General features: G+C 43.1%; 2 protein-coding genes across 2 annotated transcripts in view; both read left to right on the plus strand.

Moving 5' to 3' along the window:
• LOC131401858 (adhesion G protein-coupled receptor E1-like) overlaps positions 1 to 8,363 on the plus strand; it is a 30,710-nt gene extending 22,347 nt beyond the window's left edge. The window contains exons 9-10 of the mRNA XM_058536954.1: positions 8,094 to 8,182; positions 8,322 to 8,363. Coding sequence (XP_058392937.1) covers positions 8,094 to 8,182; positions 8,322 to 8,363 — 131 coding nt within the window. The remainder of the gene's footprint in view (positions 1 to 8,093; positions 8,183 to 8,321) is intronic.
• Positions 8,364 to 9,543: 1,180 nt separating this feature from the next.
• On the plus strand, positions 9,544 to 18,368 carry LOC131401859 (adhesion G protein-coupled receptor E1-like). Its single transcript, XM_058536955.1, has 6 exons — positions 9,544 to 9,609; positions 10,337 to 10,466; positions 12,261 to 12,380; positions 13,777 to 13,976; positions 15,001 to 15,171; positions 17,920 to 18,368. The coding sequence occupies exons 1-6, from the start codon at positions 9,544 to 9,546 to the stop codon at positions 17,923 to 17,925; spliced, it is 693 nt and encodes a 230-aa protein (XP_058392938.1). The 3' UTR covers positions 17,926 to 18,368.
• The last annotated feature ends 5,638 nt before the right edge of the window (positions 18,369 to 24,006 follow it).

Here is a 24,006-nt window from a genome sequence, read left to right on the forward strand (position 1 = left end):
AAAATCATGCTCCCTGTCAATATCCAGAAATAGCCACTGATTTCATTGTGAGGGCCCACTGTTTGGTCGCCTTTCCATGGAGATAGTTAGAATTTCCAATATTTATAGAGTGCCAGGTCCTGTGCGAAGTGCTTTATGTGCAATGTCACATTAAATGGACTATAGGCATTATGATGATCTCCATTGTCCAGATGAGAAAACTGAGGCTTGGAGAACTGAAATGACTTTTTTAGGGTCATGCAGTTGAACTGGGATTCAAACCCAGGTCTTTCTGACTCTACTGAGGGTGTCTCAACCACGTTACTTAGCTGCCACACTCTAGTTAAGAGATGTTGGTGAAATATATTTCATCTCTATAAGCCTCAATGGTTCCATTTGTAAAACGGGCGTATAAGAGTATCCAACTCCAAGGATAGTTGGGAAGATTAAATGCAATAATGTATGCAGTGTGCTAGGCACATGTGCAGTATTAAGAGCTATATTAATATAAATAATATAAAGTAACATAATTCCCAGAAGGAGCTAAGTTCTCTGTCAGCATTCCTTATATTTAAACCCCAGTTCTCCTCTTGACAGTAAAAATCTGATTATTCCTCTGAATAAGACCATAGGTTGGCAATTTTTCTGTAAGGGGCCACAGAGTAAACATTCTGGAAGTTGCAAGTCGTACGATCTCTGTCATGACCACTCAGTGGTGGTGCAAACACAGCCAGAGATGATACAAAAATGAATGGATGTGTCTGTGTGCCAATAAAGCTTTATGTACACAAACAGATGGTGGGCTGGATTTGACCCATGGGATGTAGTTTGCTGAGCTCTGAAGATGATGATGCATTTCTATCACTTTTGCAGTTAGTTTCCAGGGATCCCCAAACATCATTCTTTATCTTTGGGCTACAGTTCATGGGTTATTCAGTCAGCTCAGTAGTGCTGACGAACCCTGGTGTTTAAATTTGGGGTGAAATCAATATTAACCATATAGAAAATGATGGATACTACAGCAACTATTTTGTCTACTCTATGTCTTTGACCCCCAGTATGGTGACTGATACATTGTGAGTATTTAATATGTATTTGTTGAATGAAGGAATATGTACCTTATTCTTTATGTCAACTCCAAATTGAGTCATCCTTCTATTGGCAGGCACTTAGGTTTTTCTAACGTTTTACAACTTGAAAGAAAGCTGAATGAGCATCCCTGTGATCTGGGAGGGAGCTATAGGAGACTTGTGTTGAAGTTGTGCTTCTATAACAAGTACCTAGCAAGGGTTTATTTCGAGTAACTTGTCAGAGCAGGGTTGAAATAGATTTGTGGAGAGCCACCCCATGGTTCCATGACTGCACGATTCCATGGGTCCTTCAATGAGTAAATTCCTAGAATTTGCTTTGCAAGTGTCCGAGTTATCTGTTGCTGGGTAACAGACCACCTGCAAATTTAGTTGCAAATAGTAATCATTCATTATGCTCATGAATGAATCTGCTATTAGGGCTGAGTTTGGAGAGGATGGCTTGTCCCTATTCCACATAGTGTCAGTTGAGTTGGCGCAACTGGAGGCTAGAGGATCCACTTTGAAAAGGGTCTACTCACAAGGCTGGCAAGGTGGTGCTGGCTGTTTGACTGGCTGCTCCCCCAGGGCTGTGGGCTGGATGTCTTAGTTCTTCCCCATTGAGCTGCATTTTCATGGCTGGTTGGGCTTCCTCAAAGTATGGCAGCTCATTTCCAAGAATGAGCATCTCAAGAGAAGAAGGAATTACATTATATTTCTACGACCTATCATGACATTCTTCTGACTAAGCATGGTATTTTTATGACCTGGTGTCACTTCCACCATAGTCACAAGCATGCTCAGATTCCAGGGGAGGGAATATAGACCCCAATACTTGATGGGTGGAGTACCAAGGTCTCACTGAATGAAGGACATATGGGAGGGAAACATTGTTTCAACCATCTTTGGAAAATACAATGGGCTTCACAAGATGAGGCAACTTTGTAACTCTGACTCTTTCTCTATCCAGATATAGATGAGTGTTCTCAAAACCCGCGACAATGTGGTCTTAACTCAATCTGCCAAAACCTGCCAGGGAGGTACAAGTGCAGCTGTTTGCCTGGTTTCTCTTCTCCTACTGGAACCAACTGGAACCTGGGAAATCCAGGTCATTTTGCCTGTACACGTAATGCTCTCAGGCTCTCAGGCATGGTCTTTGGTGGAAAGCTATCATTGAGTTGGGTACATGTGTTTCTCACTGTAGACACCCAATCTTTTGTCTGCTCACTCTCCTCCACTGCTCCTAGACATCAATGAATGCCTCTCCAGTGGGATCTTCGCAGAGCGTTCTGAGTGTTCCTACTCCTTAGGAAGCTATAGGTGCAGCTGTCGAGATGGGCTCTTCTCTAACAACTCCAACTGTGAACGCACAGAGGGCCTGCCCTTCTTTATTTACCTACTTAATTAAGAATCACCTCATTTCATGATCCTATTAGGTAGTGATCATGATCCTTATTTTAGGAATGAGAACACGGAGGCTCAGAGAGGTGAAGTGACTTGCCAAGGGATGCACAGCTATTCGGTGGAAGAATCATGATTTGAACTCCCGTTGAGGGCCTACTGTGACTTAAGCAGTGGGTCAGGCAGTTCCTGCGAATAATGCGGGGCTCCATCTCTATAGCGATTTTCTCTCCAGTGGACATTGGCAATGTCTAGAGACATTTTTGATTGCCACAGCTGTTGTTATTGGATTGTGTGTGCTACTGTCCTCTAGTGGGTAGAGGCCAGAGATGTTGTTAACCATCTTACAATGCACAGAACAGCCTCCCCACGACCAAATGTGATCCAGTCCCAAATGCCAGTAATGCTGAGGTAGAGATACTGTGTTATAGGGAGAGCTCAGGTCTTTTTCCTAAAAGGTATTTGAATTAAGACGTGAGAGTTACCCTCATGCTCCCTCCCCTTCCATATTAAATCGGTCATCAAGTCTCAGAGAATCTAACTGCTAGATATGTCTTGAATCTCTCCACTCTTCTCCATCCTTTATTCAGGCTGCATCCGTACTGTAACAGCATCCTCACTGGTCTCTCCCTTTCTCCAGTCTTCCCCTCTCAAATCCATCCTCCACACTGCAGCCAGGATATTCTCACAAAGACACCATGGCTCCATCTTCCTGAGTCTAGGGTGGTTCTATTGTTTTCCTCTTTCATTTATAGGGAGGATGACTTCATTCAGCAGGGCATGGAGTGATCAAGCCCTTATCACATTCCCTTGGCTTGGAGTCAGAGATATTCGAAGTCATCTCTGATTTTTCTGGTCCATTTGTAGCAGTTAGCTATTGCTGAGTAACAAATCACTCTGAAAGTCAATGGGTAAAAACTAGCACCATTCATTTAGCTCTTGATTTCATGCATTGGTGGTTTAGGTTGGGCTCTGCTGGTCAGTTCTTTGGGTCTCAACCCTTCTTCTTCATGTGAGGAGATAATAAGCCTTCATGAATTCACAGGTAATCAATGAATCTGGATCGTGAATTATGAAGGGTTTAGAGGCAAAAGATGAGCGTAGGTGAGAACAAACTCTCAGGGTCTTGCCTGTTCTAATGAGGAGTTTGGATTTTATCCTGAGCTGCGAGGACCCTCATCAGAAGATTTGCCTGGGTCATAAACTTGCCTCTAAATGCTTCCTTTCTGTAACGACAAAAATGTGTTTAAGAAGGTGGGACCAGAGTCAGGGAAACCCATTGGCTTCAGTCAGTGGTGGGGCTGTGCACTGCAGCTGCAGCCTCAGCATCCTTCATCCTTTTGACTTAGACCAGTTTTCTGCTTAGATATGGATCGATGTTCCAGGAGCTTGACTCTTTGTGGTCCCAATTCCACCTGCACCAATATCTCGGGAGAACACAGTTGCTCCTGCCTGCCTGGGTTCTTTTTGCCTGATGTTTGGACCCCTGAGAAACCAGAGGCTTTCAAATGTACCAGTCATTCTCCCAGCCATGCTGAGGACTTCTCAATGCATGTCAAACTACTCTGAAATGCAGCAGCTTATAACAACAACCATCTGTTCTTGCTCATGATTCCATGGGTTGACCACATGGTTTTTCTGGGGCACTAAGATGGCTGGCTGGTCCAAAGTAGGCTTGCTTACGTGACTGGTAGTTGGTGCTGATCTCTGGCAGGGCCCTCAGTGGGCCTTTCCACATGGCTTCTTGGGCTTCCTCAGAGCATGGCAGTTGGTTTCCAAGAAGGAAAGTTCCAAGAAGAAGAAAGCAGAAACTGCCAGTTCTCATAAGGCCTGGGCTTGGAAGTCCCCAAGTGTTACTTCTACCACATTCTATTGGTCACAGTCACAGGGCCAGCCTAGATCCAAAAGGAGGGGAAATAAACTCTCCATCTCATTGGGACAGCAACATGTGCATACAGGAAATGGAAGAACTGATGGCTCCATCTTCGGAGGGTCTACCATACAGCAGAACACATTTTATAGTCTTCAATCCCCGGGGAAATGCATGCTTCTTTTCATTAGAAATATTATATTTCTTCTCATTCGTTGATCTTTACTAGCTGCTGACATTGTTAGAAGCAGAACAATAGAGGCATAAAGAGGAAAGGGATCTTAGAGAGATTAACACAGCTCTAAGGGCTCTAGGAACCTTTCAGAATCCCCATCTAGGGCCAGAAAACAAGGCCATGGTCTTCCACTCTCCTTTCAGTCAAATTATCACCTCTTTTATTTGTCTTACCTATTCGGGTTTCACTTCACAAGAAGGAAGGTTTCTTGGGCCAAAAAGTTTTGAAAGCCATGCCCCTAGTCCAGCTCTATATGCAAAATATAAATTGCACCTGTGGTATGTCTGACAAGAGCTCACTTAGTCGATGCTTAAATATTTCTGGAAGTGGGCAACCTGCGGTGAAAAGAAACCCACTCCTTGGTTAGAGATGTTTTCTGTGATACCAAGAAAAAAACCACTTCCCCATGCCTTCCAACCATGTCGTTTGAGACCTCCAAATTAGTCTACGTTCCTATCACAAAGACTTCTCGTACCAACTCTCCATGGTATCGCCTGGTGCAATATACCATATACTTGTGTAAGCCCCTAGTGTGGACAGCGCCTATTTATCCCTCATGTTTTTTGAGATGACATAGAAATATGAAAGGTTTTGTCCTTACCTCCCTCCTATTCATTTTTTTATTACTTTTATTTCTTTATTTTTTTTTTTTTTGGTGAGGAAGATTGGCTCAGACCTAACGTCTGTTGCCAATCTTCCTCGTTTTGCTGGAGGAAGAGTGGCCCTGAGCTAACATTTATGCCCATCTTCCTCTACTTTATATGTGGGATGCTGACCTAGCATGGCTTGATGAGCGGCGTGTAGGTTCACGCCTAGGATCTGAACCCACGAGCCCTGGGCTGCTGAAGCAGAGTGTGTGAACTTACACCACAGGGCCAGACCCCTCCTATTTATTTTTTTCTGAGACATTCTATTCCATATATCCTCTGTGGATCAGAAACCTTCAGAGGGAGAAGTAACCTCTTGTTGCCACAGTGACCATACATCACCCTGTATTGGTTAAGCTGGGGTTTCTCAACTTTTGCACTATTAACATTTTGGGCTGGATAGTTCTTTGTTGTGTGTAGGGCTATTCTGTGCATTAGTGGATTGGCAGTATGTTTGGCATCTACCTCCAGATCCCAGTGACCACGAAAAATGTCTCCAGACATTGCCCAACGTCCCCTGGAGGGGCAAATTGCCCTCAGTTGAGAACCACTAGCTTAACGAAATAGAAATTTCTTACTCCCTTAACCATCCAGTATGGATATCCTTGGTCAATAGGCAGCTTTCCTCCACAAGGTGATACAGGGATCCAGTCCTCTTGCATCTCTGGTTTTCCTATGGTTAGGAACTTGGAATCCTTGGTTTCAGCCAGTGGCAGGGAAAGAGGGAGAAGACACACTCACTTCTTAACCACGTGGGCCCAGGAGTGATATGCCATACCCTCTTCCATTCTATGAGTGAAAGCTAACCACATGGCCCCGCCTAGATGCAGGGGGCTCTGGGAAATGTAGTCCCTTGTTGTGCCGCCATTTTTCAGTGACAAGGCTATGCTTTGGAAGGGGAAGCATGACTTTGTTGGATTGTTGGCCAACTCTGCCTCACTCCACAGATATTGATGAGTGCCTTGATATGTAACCTTTCGGCCAAAGGCAGTGAAAAGTGCCTTTTCAATGCAACGTGCACCAACACGCACCAGGAGCTACTTTTGTACCTGCCACCATGGCTTTGCACCAAGCAATGGACAGCTGAACTTCACAGACCAAGCAGTGGGATGCAGAGGAGAGCAGAGGGTTTGCTGGTCAACCCTGGAAAGAAGGCTATCCCTGTTCCTCTGGGTTTTTTGATCTTTTTGAGTTCTTTGCAGATATTGATGAGTGCTCCCAAGATCCATCACGGTGTGGTCCCGATTCTGTCTGCACCAACGCCCCAGGCTCCTACAGCTGTAGCTGCGTTGTGGGCTTCCGTCCCAATCCAGAAGGCTCCTGGAAACATGGCAACTTCAGCTGCGAAAGTAATCCTCTCCTTATGTGTCTTGGCAATGGAATCTGTGTCTTTCTTTGGTTGTAAAATCCTCACTCTACCCAAGCTCTGGATCCTCTTCTTACTTTCATTCATTCTCCCTTTTTATATTTTTTCACTAATACATTAATTTGATAAATTATTTTTGAAGCATTAATTAACTAATTAGTCAAACAGGCCCCTGCACTAGGTACTGGGGATTCAATCCTGGATGTGATGGACATGATATTTGCCCTCATGTAGCTTATAGTCTAGGGAAGGAAGTAGAGAGCACACACATAATTATTTAATAATTGAAAAACTGTCACGCCCTTTGGCATATTATATACCCCATTAGTGAGATATATAATATGCTCCAGGCAAGTGACATTTAAGCTGAAGCTTGAAGGAAGAGTAGGGATTATGCAGATGAAGAGTGGAGATCACAGCGTGACAGGTTATAGCATGTGCAAAGGCCCTGAGGCTAACAAAGACTGAGGACAAAGAGAATGGCATTAGCTGCATCTGAGCAGGTGGGCAGAGGTCAGATTCTGCAGGACCTTGTGTGCTGTGTGAAGAACTTTAGTCTTTCTGCTGAGAACAGTGGGGAACCGTGAAAGGTTTATGTTTTTAAAATTATGGATTATTTGATACATTAAAAATATAAGTAATTTATATGGAGGCAATGAAGTATAATAATAAAATGGATATATCCGAGGCCCTTGCCAACATAAGAACCAGAATATCATCAATGCCATTGCATTTTCTGCATGCTTCTTCTCCACTCCGTATATCCTTGTCTTCTCCCCAGAGGGAACCACTCGGAATTTTGTGTTTATAATTCCCCTACTTAAAAAAAACCCTGCCATTTACGTATCCCTAAACAATATCTTGCTTAGTTTTGTTTGCTTTGGAGCTTTACAAAAATGGTATCATACCACATATGATCTTTTTTTATTGAGATATAATTGACATATAACATTCTATTAGTTTCAGGTGTACAACATAATGATTGATATTTGGATATATTGCAAAATAATCACAATAAGTCTAGTTAACATTCGTCACCCTACATAGTTACAAAATTTCTTTTGCTTGTGATGAGAACTTTTAAGATCTACTCTCTTAGCAACTTTCAAATATGCAATACAGTATTATTCACTATTGTCCCCATGCTGTATATTACATCCCCAGGACTTATTTATTTTATAACTGGAAGTTTGTTCCTCCTGACGACCGTCATCCATTTTGCCCACCCTCCACCCCCACCTCTGGCAACCACCAATCTGTTCTCTTATCTATGAGCTTGGCTTTTTTTTTTTTTTTTAATATTCCACATATAAGTGAGATCATATGATATTTTCCAGAGTTGCTCTTTTTCACTCAATAATCACACTTCCCAAAGCCCCTGATGTTGTAGCGTGTAGCTGTAGCTTGTTCATTTCCACTGTTGTATAACATGGCAATGGATGCATTTACAGCATGGGGTATGATTGTGTAAATAATAATATCTTTCTGTGGTTGACATTTGATTTGCTTGCTTTTGTTTTCGTCCTAGTGGTTCCCTTCAAGTGTAAAGAAGATATGTTACCCAACAATGAGCAGGTCCAGCTATGCCAAGAGGGAGCAGCGGTGGAGCCTGAATATGTAAGTATTTTTGAAGGTTCCTAGCTCTTGAAGTTGTCCTAGAAGCCACTTAGGTAGGATGTTGTTTTGCAGCTTTAACGAAGACAAAAATATACAATGGCCTAAACCAGATAACAGTTTACTTCTCTCTTTGTAACAGTCTGAGTGTAAGCTGCTGAGAGCTGATGTGATGGCTCCATAATGCTCTGTCATCATGAACACAAGACTCCCTTGTTGTGGTCGAACATGGCTGCTCCAGCCCCTGCCATCACATCTGCATTTCAGCTTGTGGGCAAGGGAGAAGGGGAGGTGACAGGCACTGTCCTTCCCTTCAAGAGTATGACCCAGTATCACTTCTGCTTATACCTCATTGGCCAGAAATTAGTCATGTGGTCACACCTAGCTACAAGGAAAGCTGGGAAGGGAGGACATTTGCTCATCTAAAACTTGGGAATTCTCTTACTAAAAGAAGAAAGGATGTTGGAGTCTCATTACTAGTGAAGATGTTGGTGCTGCATCTGTGTGATATGGGATGCATATGTGATACATAGCCCCCAGGCCAGGCAAAGAGGAATCTGGACATCTGATTCTCTAATGGAGTCACTCCAGTGAGTAAAGGCTCCATGAGCATCTTCAGGAATTGGTGTAACTATTTTAAATATCAGCTTATAAACTAGCTTTGGAATTGCCATGCACTTTGGACCATTGTCATGTCTTTTTTTCATTGTGGTGAAATACACCTAAAAAATCACCATTGTAAATTATACAATTCAGTGTTATTTAGTACTCACAATGGTGTGTAACCACCACCTCTATCTATCTCCAAAACATTTTCATCACCCCCAAAGGAAACCCTGTACCCACTAGCAGTCACTGCCCATTCCCCCCACCCCAACCCCTGGTAAACACTCGTCTACTTTCTGTCTCCACAGATGTGTCTATTCTGGACATTTCATATAAATGGAATCATACGCTATGTGGTCTTTTGTGTCTGGCTCCTTTCACTGAGCAACATGTTTTCAAGGTTCATCCATGTTGCAGCATGTGTCAATGCTTCATTCCTTTTTACGGCTGAGTACTATTTCATTTGGACCACTGTTTTTTCACACATTTCCCCATCTTTTTACCCTACTAAATAGTTTTGCTGTCTATGTTTCTTTTGTTGTTCATGGAAGAGAAAGGAGCTGTGGTTCCAATTCTGATCAAATAGTGAGTTTTTATTTCTCCGAGAATTTGAGAGACTCACGAGACCTCAGGAATTTGGGACCACCCTGTATGGTGGGCTTGATGGCCCAATTTGTACCTTACATGCTTGGGGGATAGACTGATCAATGCTCACGAATGCTTTTCCCTCGGGGGCACAGGTTTCTTTTTGTGCACTAATGAACACCATCTTCAGCATCCTGGACAATGCCTGTGAGAACAAAGCCACCGTCGTTTCTCTGAAGGTAACGAGGAAGTCTTTGTAATTGTGTTTCCAGTTTCGAGCATCTTGTGGGACACTTTGGGAGCAGAAAGTCCTCTTTATAATTAATCGACTGTGAGTTAATATTTAATTTATTACAGTTGTAAGTTTTTAAAAATTAACACGCAGTAAAATTGCCCTTTTCTTTACAATCCTATGAGTTTTATCACCTGAGTAGATTTGTGTAACCACCACCACAATCAGAATACAGAACAGTTCCATCTCCCCCAAGAACTCTCTTGGGTTTTCTCTTTACAATCAGATACTCCCTCCACCACTAGCCCCTGTAAATCCCTGATCTGTTCTCTGTCATTATAGCTTTGTCTTTTCAAGAATGTGATATAAATGGAATCACATGGCCTTTTGAGTCTGGCTTCTTTCACTCAGCATAATGCCTTCGAGATTCATCAATGTTGTGTTTATCAATAGTCCCATTCCTTTTTTTCTGGTAACCATTAATGATATTTAGTACATTTACAATGTTGTCTAACCATCACCACTATCTAGTTCCAGAACATTTTCATCACCCCAAAAGGAAATTCCCTACCCGTTAAGCAGACACACCTTATCCTTCCCTTGACTGCAACCCATTCTCTTGATGAGAGAGGACAGCTGCTATTTCATTGATGAGAGACAGAGCGCAAATACACCTTTCTTTGCAGAATACGCCTGAGAGTGTTACCTCTGTGCTTAAGCAAACGTCCACGTGATCCACCTTCACCAAAGAAGAAACGTCCACCCTGGCCATAGTCTTACTGGAGACCGTGGAGAGCACCACGTTGGCAGCGTTCCTGAAATCCTCAGAGAATGTCAGTCAGTCTATTCAGACGGAACGCCTAGGTAGGCTATATCCTCCACGGCAAGCTCACACCTGGGCGCTGATTTTGAGGGGTGACTTCAGCAATGTGATTCTCCATGTCTTTTCCATATACCGTTTCCCTGACTGTTTCTAACCTCTGAACTCACACAAAGCAAGCCTATTATAGTAATGACATCTCTCATTTATTGAGCATCAGGCATTGTGTTAAGAGTTTGTGGCCAGGCACTGTTTGGAGGGCGTCGTTAATTCATTCAACAAATACTCGTTGACTGCCTACTGTGTGCCAGGTGTTAAGATATGATAGTCGTTTGCTGTGTTCAAATATTTCGAGCTCTTTCTTCTGGGCCCACGTTAGGATTGTACTCCCTGGCTTGGGGTTAGGTGGCATTTTGTGATGAGTTTAAGCCAGTGAATTGTGAATGGAATAGTTGCTGGTGTGAGACCTTCCAGAGCCTTCTTTCCCTCTACTCTAGGGACAGGCAGTGTTTCAGATCACAATGTCTCCATCTGTGTGGGTCCCAGGGCAAGGAGAACACAGAGCACAGCCCCAAGTCAATTCACGATGGACACAAAGCATGAATGAGAAATCAATAATTATTTATAACCCACTAAGATTTGGGGTTGTGTGTTACTGCTGCATGCCCAATCCTCTCCTGACTGATACAGCTATGGATTTACCACCCTGAACGTGCTTGGTGGGTGACTGCATGGGAATTTCGGGTACTGTATGCCTTAACGGCAGCACCCCACTCCTGGTGTAGCTCCAGTATCAGTCACATAATCCCGGGTAGTTCCATCCTCATGGGTGCCCAGGAGGCCAAGAGGTGGAAATAGAGTGTTTGGTGAACTGCCACCAGAATTGAACAAAACTAGCCTCGTGAATTTTATATTTTAGTGATAGACCTATGGCATACCAGATAGAGCTAGTGCTACTGAGAAAAATACAGCACGATAAGGAGGCTCGAGAGGGTCAAGATTAGTGGGAGCGTTGCTATTGTATATAGTGCGGTTAGGGGAAGTCTCACTGGGGCAGAGACCTGAGGGAAGGGAGCCGTGTAAATATTGGGAGACAGAGCAAGTGTGTTCCTTGGAACACTTGGTGAGTTCAAGGAACAATGAGCAGGCCGGTGAAAGCTGCAGCAGAAGGGGTCAGAACAGAAAGGGAGTGCAGATTTTGTAGACGAAGGTAGGGACTCAGGATTTTATTTGAGGTAAGATGGGGGGTGGGATTGGAGAGTTTGAGAAAATGCATGGCATTATCTGGCTGATATTTTTCGAGGGTACCTCTGGTAGAATTATCTATTTTGTTTTCAATAAGAGTCCTTTAATCATTGCCATGCTGCAGGTGGGAAATCTGAGGCTCAGAGAGGTTAAGTCGTTGCTCAAATTTGCACAGCTGGTGAGTGGCAGGGCTGGACTCCATCTGACTGCAGAACCCAAGCCCTCATCCACCATACTGGGCTTGCCCCGGTCCCTTTCTATTCCTTTGGCTTTGGAAAACTTGCCTAAATTTGGAGTAGCCAGAGTCACAACTCTGTCGCCTTCCATCACTGTCGACTTCAATCCCATCTTTTCCTCATGCACCCCCTATGATGTGAGGGCTCACGCCTATGGCTCCACCCGAGTTTCTCATATGTTTGGTGCTACCATCCTCCTACCAATAATCAGGGGCTCAAGAGGTTTCCCGTGATCAATTGGCCTTTCTGTTCTCTCCTTTGCTTGCGACTATGGATGCGTACCCTTCTTGGACAGAAACTGAATTCAGGACCCACTCTCTGGGTGACCTCATGCAAACTCTCCCTTTCTCCTTCTAGATATTAAGACCCAAGTTATCAACAAAGAATGCGCTGAGGAGAACACCGTCTTTAACTTCAAAGCCAAAGGCGATGAGATGAAGATTTGGTGCTCCACAATTGAAGAATCTGAATCCACAGGTACAGACCCGCTCCTGAGAATCAAGGAGGGTGGTTGTGGTATATTCAATCAGCAAATATTTATCCATCAACTTCTAGGTCCCAAGTCCTGTGCCAGGTGGTGAGGGAATCTCTGATGGCAGAGGCAGAAATAGCCCATGCCCTTGGGGAGTTTTCCATCTGCTAGGGAAGGCAGACATTAAATAAATAATCTCACAATACCGGAGCACTGAAACCTTCCCTGTCCAATACAGCAGCCACTGGCCACACTTTGTTATTGAGCGCTTGAAATGTGGCTAGATTGTGAGCATAGAATACATACCAAATTTCAAAGGCTTGGTACAAAAAACAGAGGATGTAAAACATCTCATTAATAATTTTTCTAGGGGCCGGCCCGATGGCGCAAATGGTTAAGTGCACGTGCTCCGCTGCGGCGGCCCAGGGTTCGCCGGTTCGGATCCCAGGCGCGCACTGACGCACCGCTTGGGAAGCCACGCTGCGGCGGCGTCCCACATAAAGTGGAGGAAGATGGGCACGGATATTAGCCCAGGGCCAGACTTCCTCAGCAAAAATAAGAGGAGGATTGGCAGATGTTAGCACAGGGCTGATCTTCCTCACACACAAAAATATAATAATAATTTTTGCTACTGATCATGTGTTGAAATGATAATATTTTGCATGTATTGAGTTAATATATTATTAAAATGAATTTTACCCGTTTTCTACTTTTCTGAAATGTGGCTACTAGAAAATTTAAAATTGCATATGTGGCTCATACTATGTTTCTAGCAGACGGCGCTAATCTGTATCAAGGGTTGGCAAACTTTTCCTGTAGAGGGCAGGTTAGTAAATATTTTAGGCATTGAGGGCAATACAATTTGTGTTGCAACCATGCGACTCTACTGCTGTGGGGCAAAAGCATTCACAGGCAATATGTAAATGAACGGGTGTGGCTGCGTTGCAACAGAACTTTTATTTACAAAACACAGGCAATGGCCAGATAAGCCTGTATATTGTCCACCACCCCGATCTACATGCTCTCTGGAGGGCACAGACCTAGGACACATCCTGGGAGACCCCCAACGTTGAAAGGGGAAGCCCACCAAAGAGATTAAACAAGAATGACCACAAATGTGGGAGGGGAACTTATTTTCCACTGCTGAGTTGAATCGTCCTTTAAAAACACAAATTCAAATTTGTTTTTAAGTATAGCCAAGATTTCTCCAGGTGATAGCACCTCAGGATTTTTTTCTATGGTTCTATGAGGGTCACCAACCAGAAGCCCACCCATGTTTTAATCCTCAGAGCAGGCCAGTGAAGGTGCAGGAATGCATGGGATATTACAGTGCATATACTAATAAATACTGAGCAAATGATTCCCTTTTTTTTTTTTTTTTGCATTTGTGGCAAATCGCAGGGACCACTGGGGTGGCATTTGTCTCCTTTGCGGGTATGGAGTCTGTTTTGGATGAGAGCTTCTTCCAAGACCCTCGGACCTTCTTGGGCAACTCCAAGAGGAAGCTGAAGATGAATTCTCGCATCGCTGGGGGCATCATGACCGGGAAGAAGAAAGATGGCTTCTCCGACCCAATCATCTACACTCTGGAGAACATCAAGGTTTGTGAAGAGGTCTCCACTGAGCCCCCATCTACCCGTTGAGAACTCCCCATCCCCTAGTGGGCTTAACTCTTATTTTTGTTTATTGAGGTAACGTTGGTTTATAATATTATATAAATTTCAGGTGTACATCATTATATTTTGATTTCTGTGTAGACTATGTCATGTTCACTACCCAAAGACTAATTACTGTCCATCACCACACACAGGTACCCTGTCACCCCTTCTGCCCTCCTCCCTCCCCCTTTCCACTCTGGTAACCACTAGTCTAATCTCTGTATCTATGTGTTTGTTTATTGTTGTTGTTGTTGTCTTTATCTTCTATTTATGAGGGAGATCATACGGTATTTGACTTTCTCTCTCTGACATTTCTTTTAGCATAATACCCTCAAGGACCATCCATGTTGTTGCAAATGGAAAGATTTCATCTTTTTTATGGCTGAGTAGTATTCCATTGTGTATATATACCACATCTCCTTTATCCATTTGTCCATTGATGGACACTTAGGTTGTTTCCAAGTCTTGGCTATTGTTAATAATGCTGCAATGAACATAGGGGTGCAAGTATCTTTACACATTCATGTTTTCACGTACTTTGGATAAATACCTGGCAGTGGAATAGCTTAACTCTCATTTTTAATGGGGACCCATTAAGGTGGCAAGCTTCCACAATTTCTAGCAACTTAAGCCAATCCTCAAAACCCACCTCTAGAGGAGTAAACTTTCCTATTTCTATGTGGCGTTCTTCCATTCATCAGCAGGCAAGATTTAGGTTAGGTTAAGTAACACTGATGCAGGAATATTTACAGAGACTTTAGTTACATTAGCTATGACCAAGTCAGTGGGAGAGACAGATCTGACATCCAAGACATTTCTTCTCATGACTGCACAATGAAATGGCAGCGTTTTCCTCCATCCCCTATAGAGCATACCTGCATCTTCTTGCCCCAGATGACTTCAGGTTGGCCACACTGCATCCATTCAAGAAGGATTCTCAGGTGACCAGGGACTTTGATTTTTTCAGCCAAAGCAGAAGTCTGAGAGCCCCAACTGCGTTTCCTGGAGAATGGATGCAAAGGGTGGCAGGTGGACGCCATCTGGCTGCGTGATCCTTGAAGCTTCCGAGACGCATACTGTCTGCAGCTGTAATCGAATGGCGAACCTGGCCATCATCATGGCTTCTGGGGAGCTCACGGTCAGTACTGATGCTCTGTTTCTTGCTCCCCAAATCCAATGGGAAAATATTGACTAAACATGCATGGTGTGCCTCTCATGGCCTTGTGTGTTGTGGGAGGAGTCATGGGGGCACAGAAGGGGTGTGTGCCATACCTCTGCCCTTGGAGAATTCATGGTCTTGTTGGGAAGCCATGACCCTCATATGTCAGATGAGGAATGACCCTAAACAGGTGCAGGCACAGTAAAAATCACAGATCCCATTTACTGAGCACTTATCTTGTTCTGGACCCTTTATTTTAAGTGTTTTTAGACCCACTGCACAGGATAAGAGACTGAGGCTCAGTAGCCTTCTAGTAATTGGAAGGTGGGATTCTATTCCAGGACAGTCTGGCTCCAGAAGTCTCTTTCCACTGAACCATACAAATGGTGCAAGAGGTTGCGCTGTAGGAATTCAGAGGTGTTTCAGTGAGATCTGGTGACAGATCAGGGAAGAAATGAAGAACAAAGTGAGCCTTGGTGAGCAGGCAGATTTGGGAGAGAGGAAAGACATCCTCATTAGTGCTGTGGTGAGTTTCCTTACCTCTCATGCAAGATCTGAGGTGAATTCTCTGCCAGGGAGGCCCTAACTGCTAGTTAGAGGAATATGGGGCTTAGGACTTGAGAGACCTGGATCCAGAGCAAGACCAGCCGAGTTTCAAGTCCATCTCTGTCACTTCCTAGCTGTGTTAACCCAAGATATATATAATATAATGTTTATATATTGTATAATTATACATATAATTATTAATATTATAAAATACATATAAAATTTCATATACCTATATGTTATAGATGTATTACATATATATGCATTATAATACCTATGAATTATAATACATATATATAATTTCAGGAATATTGAAATGAACGTGCAAATGGACACAAAACTGTTTTTTCCATGGAATTATTCTGCATCTCTGTCATTTATTTAAAATTTACTGAATTGTAAAATATCTCCCACATAGATCAGAACTGGGTAACCTGGAGATGTGTGCTCTGACAATACATCGTTTTCCATGGAAGTACTCATTTTTCTCTACACCATAGATCTCATCCAGTCTCACAGCCATAAACACCATTTATTAGCAATGACCCCAAAATACTAAACAATGTGCAGTCCAGCCCCCTTCCTGAATTCTAGACTCATATAACCAACCACCTACCTAGTGCCCCCACTGAGATGTCTAATAGATGTCACAAATGTAACGTGTTCCAAACTGAGCTTCTGATCCCCCCGCCTCTCATTTCCATGGAGGGTCCCCTATCCTTCTATTGCTCAGCACAAGGCCGTGGAGTTATCCTTGACTCTGCCTTTCTTCTTACCCTTCATCTCCGATCTGTCAGCAAATCCTGTTGACACTTCCTCAGAATGTATCCAGAATCTGATCGCCTGTCTGTTCCTTTGTTGCTTCTATTCTGTTCCAAGTCCTATTGTCTGTAGCCAGGATTATGGAAATAGCCTCATAAAGGGTCTTTCTGCTTCCCCTCTTGCCTTTTCCCTGCCCCACCTTTGGTCTGTTCTCCTTGCAGCAGCCAGAGGGCGCCTGTGAACTCCTGAGTCGGGTCACATGCCTTCTCTGCCTACAAACCTCTATGGCTCCCACCTTACTCAGTAAAAGCCAAAGTCACCTGATGGCCCACAAGGCCCTGTACGATCTGACCCTCTTTTCCTCCTTGACCTCATCTTCTGTTAATCTCACTTCCCTCTGCTCCACCCATGCTGGCCTGCTCAGGATTCTTCAGACATGCCAAGCTCACTTGCTCTTTAGGAATCTTGACCTGGATGCTCACTCTGCCTTGAATGTTCTTGTCCTGATACCCACATGGCCAACTCCCTCACCTCCTTCAAATCTTTGTTCCAATCATTTGTTATCAATAGTATTTCCTCTGGCAACTCGATTTCGTACTGCCTCCTTTTCTCCTACCCTGACATTCATGCTTCTCCTGCCCCTAATCCTGATTTTCTTTTCATAGCGCTTACCACTTCCTAACATGCTATAACTTCCTTATTTATTTATGGTCTTCCATCTCACACTAGAATGTCTTATTTTTTCACTGACATATTCCAAACTCAATTAACTAAGATCCAGTGGCTTAATTAAATAGGGAATTATTTTTTTTGCAAGAATAGAAGCCCAGAGTTAGGTGTTGCTGGTATTGGTTCTATTGCTCAGTGGTATTGTAAAGGATTTAGGCTCTTCCCGGTTTTCCAATCTGCTAGCAGCATGTTGGCTTTTCATCAAAATGTTTTTTATGGTTGCAAGGTGGGTGCCATAGCTTCAGACATCACGACCATGTTCAAGGCAGAAAGAAGAGGGATGGGGCAGAAACAGCAGCCTCTCCTTTCATGCCTCTCCCTTTAACAGGAAACAGAAGCTTTTCCCAGAAACCCCTCAGCAGATTTCCCTCTCACCTATTTGGTCAGAACTGTGTCACATGACCACTCCTAGTTACAAAAGAATTTGACAAAACAAGTATTTGGCTTTCTAGCTTCTAGAGCGAGAGCTATCAGTGGTGAAGAGGTTAAGAATGGCTTTGGAGTTTGCCTGCAGTGCCTGCCATGCTAGAGATAATCACTGTTAACATTTTAAGGTTTATCCTTCTAGTCTGTGTTGCCATATTTCTCTCTCTCTGTATTTATAAGACCCATGCCCCTATAGATATGACCCCTGGGATCATGTTTGTACTAATCTTGGTACTGATTCCAGTTCTGATTTCTCCCTCACAGGGTTAAAGCTCTTTCTTGCTTTCAAATACACTATGAAGCAACATTTGAGGACAGCAGGTGCCGGCAGGAGCTGACGCTGAAATCTTCTCTTCATGGCTTAATGTGGAATTGCAGATCTCACCAGCCCCAGGACTCTCTGGGTGATTCAGAGCACTGATGGGTGGGGCGCTCTTCCCACGTTCCATGCGCTGGTGAGAAACAAGACTTTCTGTTCCAGATTAAGATTTTATCTTCTATGTTCTGCAGCCCTTTGAATTTCCAGAGTTTTGAGGAAATAATAGATCCTAGTGCAATGGCATGACCAAGAACATCTGGCTACCGTTTTGTTTTCTCCTAAGTTCTTTGGCGTGTGGCTCCAAGCCTGCCTCTCCAGCACCTGTCACAGAGTATGGAAACGGCTTCAGGAAATGGCTTGTCTTCTGACCGACTGGCTTACCCTTTAACAAAGACTCCCCCTGCCTTTAAAGAAATGGCCAGTAAAACTGTAACGAGAGCCCCAGGGGATAAACAAAGCTCACTGACGTATAGGCTACTTTGGCACAAACACTTAAAAGAGTTATGTTGGTAAGCAGGAGTGTCAATGGAGCAGAATTCCAGCGTTTCACAGAGAGTTGAAGGACTTGATGACAAAGCCTTGGGAAATATTTTGGTTTCCTGGAAACTTTCCGGGAACCAACGTCTCCTTTCCTTCCTGGAACTGTTTTGTGACTTGGCTAGGATTCACACTGCTCGCAAAGTTATCACCATCCTGCCTTGCTCTTCGTCCCCCATAAAGTCTTGAGTGCCAAGGAGAGAAGAAGGAAAATTTAAAATGTACATGTCCTCCCTTCCATGGCCACTCTCCAGCCTGCCTCCTCAAAGTGTGGTCCGTGGACCAGAAGCATCAGCATCCCTTTGTTGGATAAACAGGATCTCAGGCCCCAGCCCAGATCTGCTGAACCAGAACCTGAGGTTTAATGAGATCCCCAGGGGGTTTTTGTTGTGTGTGAGTGAATGCTCTAGAATATTCTTCTGTTTTCCATGCTTATACCAGAGCTTGTTTTTAAAACTAGAAAGGAAAACATATTCTTGGCTTTAGGACTTTGCATCTGCCATTCTCTCTTCCTAGGACACCTTTCCTCAAGATTGGACTAATTTCTACCCTCTCTTTGAGTCTCAGCTTAGTCGTCACTTCCACCAGGAAGCACTCTTTAGATCTCTTCAAGTAGGATTAGATGTCACCTCTGCGTGTCCTCTAAGGCTTCATGCTTTCTAGCTCTGTATTATAATTTCTTTTCTTCTTGAGTGTCTCCAATTAGATTCTGAGCTCCATAAGTGCAGGGAAGTATAGTCAGTGGATTCTTCATAAATATTTTGAATGAAAGCGTGAATGAATGGTTACTCTCCATTTTGAAGATGAGGAAACTGAGGCTCAGAGAGGTTAAGTAACTTTCCCATCATTACACAGCTGTAGCGGGCTGAGCTGGGCTTTGAACTCTTGACCAGAGAGCTCCTCTTCCAGGCCACTAGTCCTTCTCCTTCTCTTTCTTTGACCCTAGGAATTCTTAGTTTGGGGATACAGAGAAAAGACTAACTATTTACTTTGAGTCAACTTATCATTTAGGATTCAGTTCGCTCGGTAATGATCCTGTGTTGAACAATTTGATCACAACATTAAACTTGATTGATGGAGGCTCAGTCTTTGTTATTTGTGGCAGCCACAATTTGGGAGGGGGGCTGACACATGTTTACAAACAAGAGTTCATTTATGATAGGTTGGTCTTCAATGCCTGGCTTGTCCAGAGGGTTCAATATAGAGGTGACAATTCTAAGGGATATTGAAGCAAGAGAAGGCATGATTTTTACTCATTGCCAATTGTGGCAGGTTAATTGCATCAATGCCTTCAAGAATGGTTTCCATGCCTCCACACCCCTTCCCTGTAACTTTGTAACCCTTCCTTCTCTGACTCTGGCTTGGCCTTGAGAGTTTATTTGGCCAACGGAATGTTAGCAAGCATGACTCAGAGGTTTCAAAATTGGGTGTGCATCCCTTCTTGCCCTTTGCATGATTTGTCTTGCTCGCTCTTGCACCCCTGCCTCCGCCATAAGAACGTGCCCAGTCTAACCTGCTGGAGGGATGTGAGAAACATATGGAGGAGAGTTAAGTCATCCCGTTACGCCAGCTGAGGCTGTCCTTAATCAGCCACCTAACCAACTTGTAGCTGACTGCAGTCGCATCAGTGAGCCAAGTCAAGATCAGCAGACCTGCCCACCCAACCCATCAACTCAGGAGCAACAATCAGGTATCATTATTTTAGGGCACTGAGTTTCAGGAGTGGTTTGTTATGAAGTGTTATTTGTGGCAATTGCTAACTGATACAGCAGCCAATGGATTGTCAACATTTTGCATTTGATTGCAACAATTTGGAATATACAAAGAGGAGGATTTGCATCTATATTTCCTCTTAGCTATCAAGGTCTATAAATCTATAATGCTTGAATAAAGTTCTTTCTGACAGAAGACTTGCACAAGGCATTGTCTATCTCTATTACAGTGTTACATGTTGGTTTAAAATTCAATCGTGTTAAGGAACTCTATGTTTCTAAGGTAAGTGAAAGCTGTAACCTCCACAATAAGGATCTTTCTTACTATAAACATCAAGCTATGCTTGGTACGTTCCTTTACCCCCATGGCCTCATATGCCTCCCCTAGAGACAGAAAAGACACTTAGAATAAAAACTGCATGGTTCTCAAATCCCATAAATATAAAGTGAAATAACTCTGTCCTCTTATAATCCAAATAATTTATGGTGTCCAAAAAAAGACAGAATCCATTCATTCAAGAAATATTTATTGACCACCTAAAATGTACTTTTCCTTCCTAAACCATTAAACATCATTGAAAAAAATTAAAAAATTGAAAAGCAAGGATATTAGAACATAAAATATTATTTTAAATTTAAATATTTTATTTTCCCCAAACCAGAATTTATTAAAATTTGACTTTCTTGATTTTAATGGAAGAAAATTCATCAATAATTTTTCAAAATCAATTTCTAGAAAAAAATTAACCATTAAAAGTACATTGAAAAAGTATATGTAGGGGCTCACATTTTTCCTTTTGTATCAGGTTCCATTATGACCCCAGCATAGCACTGTCAGATCTTGGATTTGGATATTTTGCTTATCATGGATTTTTCTTGCATTGATTTTGATATTTTTAAAAATTGCATTTACATGGTATTTATCTTGATTACTTAGTTTTTTTGATGCACACTTAAATTTTGTGCCTGAGACGAGTGCTTCCCTCCCCTCACCCCAGTGCTGGCCCTGATCGTGATCTTTTGTTTTACTGAGGAAGATTCTCCCTGAGCTAGCAACTGCTGCCAATCTTCCTTGTTTTGTATGTGAGCTGCCACCACAGCATGACCACTGACAGACGAGCGGTGTAGGTCTGTACCCAGGAACCGAACCAAGGCCACCGAAACAGAGCATGCTGAACTTAACCACTAGGCCACTGGGGCGGGCCCTGGTCATGATTTTTGGGGGGCAGATTCATACTGGTTTTTCAGGAAGTGGGACAACATCCTTGGCACCCCTTGCTTAAAAACACTTGAGTATTAATAATGCTGTATTAGTCACACCTGTCTACATGGAAAGAGAAAACCATAACATAGTGCCAGATGTCTCATGGCTACACAGAAAGTTATCCTCAGGGTGACATAGAACAAGTATGCCCATGTTATTTTAAAACCTTTATTTTTCCCACTTGTCGTATTGTGAACATCTTTTCAACTCATTGAACCTCTTAGAACTTCATTTTTTTTCTCGAGAGCTGCACGGTATACATGCGTCATAATGTATTTAGCCTGTGTTTGCATCATTTCCAACTTTTTAGTACTATAAACTATACTGTAATAAACATCTTTGAGCTAAATTTTGAGCACTCTTCTAGTTAAATGCTTTTAAAATTAGTGGTAGGTTATCAGTGAGAGGAAGCTTATATGTCTTCCTTAATGTCTGGTTGAAGAAAAACATTAGTAACTGCACAAATCTATCAAACTTTCACAAACTGTCCAAAAGTAAATCATTAGAAATATAGTAATTTGAAGTTTACTTAAGCTCTACTCATAGAAAATCTTTCCATCCTCAGTTCTAAGTCATCTGGTTGCCTCCCTGCCTTAACATTTCTGTTCTGTTGTGCCTAAAGTTATCAATCTTTTATTTGTGATACTCAGCATGTTGGATTATAATCAGATGCTCATGTGTTTTTGTGCCCCTCTATCCTATGAGTTCCTTGTCATTTATCTCTGCACGCTTATGACCCAACAGAAGATTAGGTTCACGGATTGGATCAATAATGTTTGTTTAATGAATGCATCAAGGAAAGAGTGTGTCAATCTACCACACAGCAACAGGACACTGTTCTCTATTCTGCCTCCTGAAGGACACCCGATTTTACAGATAATGTCATGCTCTTGCAGAGTCACCCAAAGACCCTTTTTTTTAATATGCCTTAATTTTATCTATTTATTTATTTTTCCCCCACAGCCCCAGTAGATAGTTGTATGTCATAGCTGCACATCCTTCTAGTTGCTGTATGTGGGGCGTGGCCTCAGCATGGCCGGAGAAGCGGTGCACGCCCGGGGTCCGAACCCGGGCCGCCAGCAGCGGAGCACGAGCACTTAACCACTAAGCCACAGGGCCGGCCCAAGACCCTTTTGTTTAAGTTTACAATAACAATATGTCTGTGCTAATTCCATTATGAACACTGCTATTTCTAAAACGACAATAAGCAACTTAGGTCAGCTTCCCTAAAAGCAGAGCCTGAGACAGGGATTTTGGTGCCCATGATCTTTGAGGGAGTGCTCTGAGAAGAGAGAAAGTACGGGAAGAAGAAGGAGCGGAGCAAGGCTGTGGTCTCAGCTGGAACCTACTTGCAGCCTGACCTCACTGTGAGCTCTGGAGCATGAATTGTACCTCAGCGTTGGTCCCATTTTGAGGCACAGGGACCAGCCTGTTTTGTCCCTGTGTCAGTTAATTATTGGCTGCGTGCTGCCCCCATGGTGGTGGGAAGATGTATAACAGCTCCCCTTTGGCTGAGGCCAATTTTCTGGAGAAGGGGACAGCTGGCCCAAAAAGGGGACTAGGGAGAGCCACCAACAATATTGACTATTTCGCCCCATCCTCGTGACCACCAAATATGAAAAAGTCAGTTGTATCAATAATTCAGATACTTGCTTGAAGCTCATTGTAATGAGATTTCGAACTGCATTAAAACAACTTGTTTCAAGTGATGCTGCAAACTTCTTAGGCCTTCCAGTAAAACCTTCCTCTTACTAAAGATCTTAAAGATTATTTACTGTTACCATTTGGCTTTATTGAGTCTAGAATGCAATGGTTTTTATATTTCCAAATATACCTCTAATAAAGTACTTCCATCTTTAAAAAATATGAAAAGTGTCAGAAAGAGACATTTCTAATTCTTATCTTGGGAGGGGGCATACTTTCTATTTGAAATCCTATAATGTACAACACCCAATAGTACTTGCCATTACTCCCTGAACATTATATCGCTTTATTATCGATATTTAATCTTTGTCATGTCCCACTTCTGTGACCCTACTTCATGGGTAATTCCCAGCTTTAATAAAAGTATCCACTGTATGTGCAATTTGAAACTCTCAAGCTGCGTCTGCCAGTGCTACAGATATCGGCTGGCTCAATTTGCCTGGCTAGCTTTTGACCATGGGATCTCAGACTGTCTTCCTTCCTCTTCCCTATTTCTCATAAAAATCCCTCTTTGGGAGTTTGTGGGTTTTGATGAAGTAGCATCTGGTCTCTGCTCCCCATCTTCCTCTACTCTGACCTCCTTGTCAAAGTCCCTCATATGCCTTCCCCAAGTTTCTGCTCAGCTCAGCACAGCGATATTTGCTTGTGGCCAGGTCAAGCCCACAGAGTGCCGAGAGTCATCCTGACCTGTGCCGGAAGAAGCAGGTTCTCTCCCCAGCTTGGGGCTACCATTGTCTCCCGAGCTTGAAAGCAGCTGCCCTTGGGCATGGAATCACTTTTGACTCATAAACACCATGGCACCATCTCTCATTCTA

This window comes from Diceros bicornis, assembly GCF_020826845.1.
Source record: "Diceros bicornis minor isolate mBicDic1 chromosome 21 unlocalized genomic scaffold, mDicBic1.mat.cur SUPER_21_unloc_1, whole genome shotgun sequence".
Taxonomy (NCBI): Eukaryota; Metazoa; Chordata; class Mammalia; order Perissodactyla; family Rhinocerotidae; genus Diceros; species Diceros bicornis.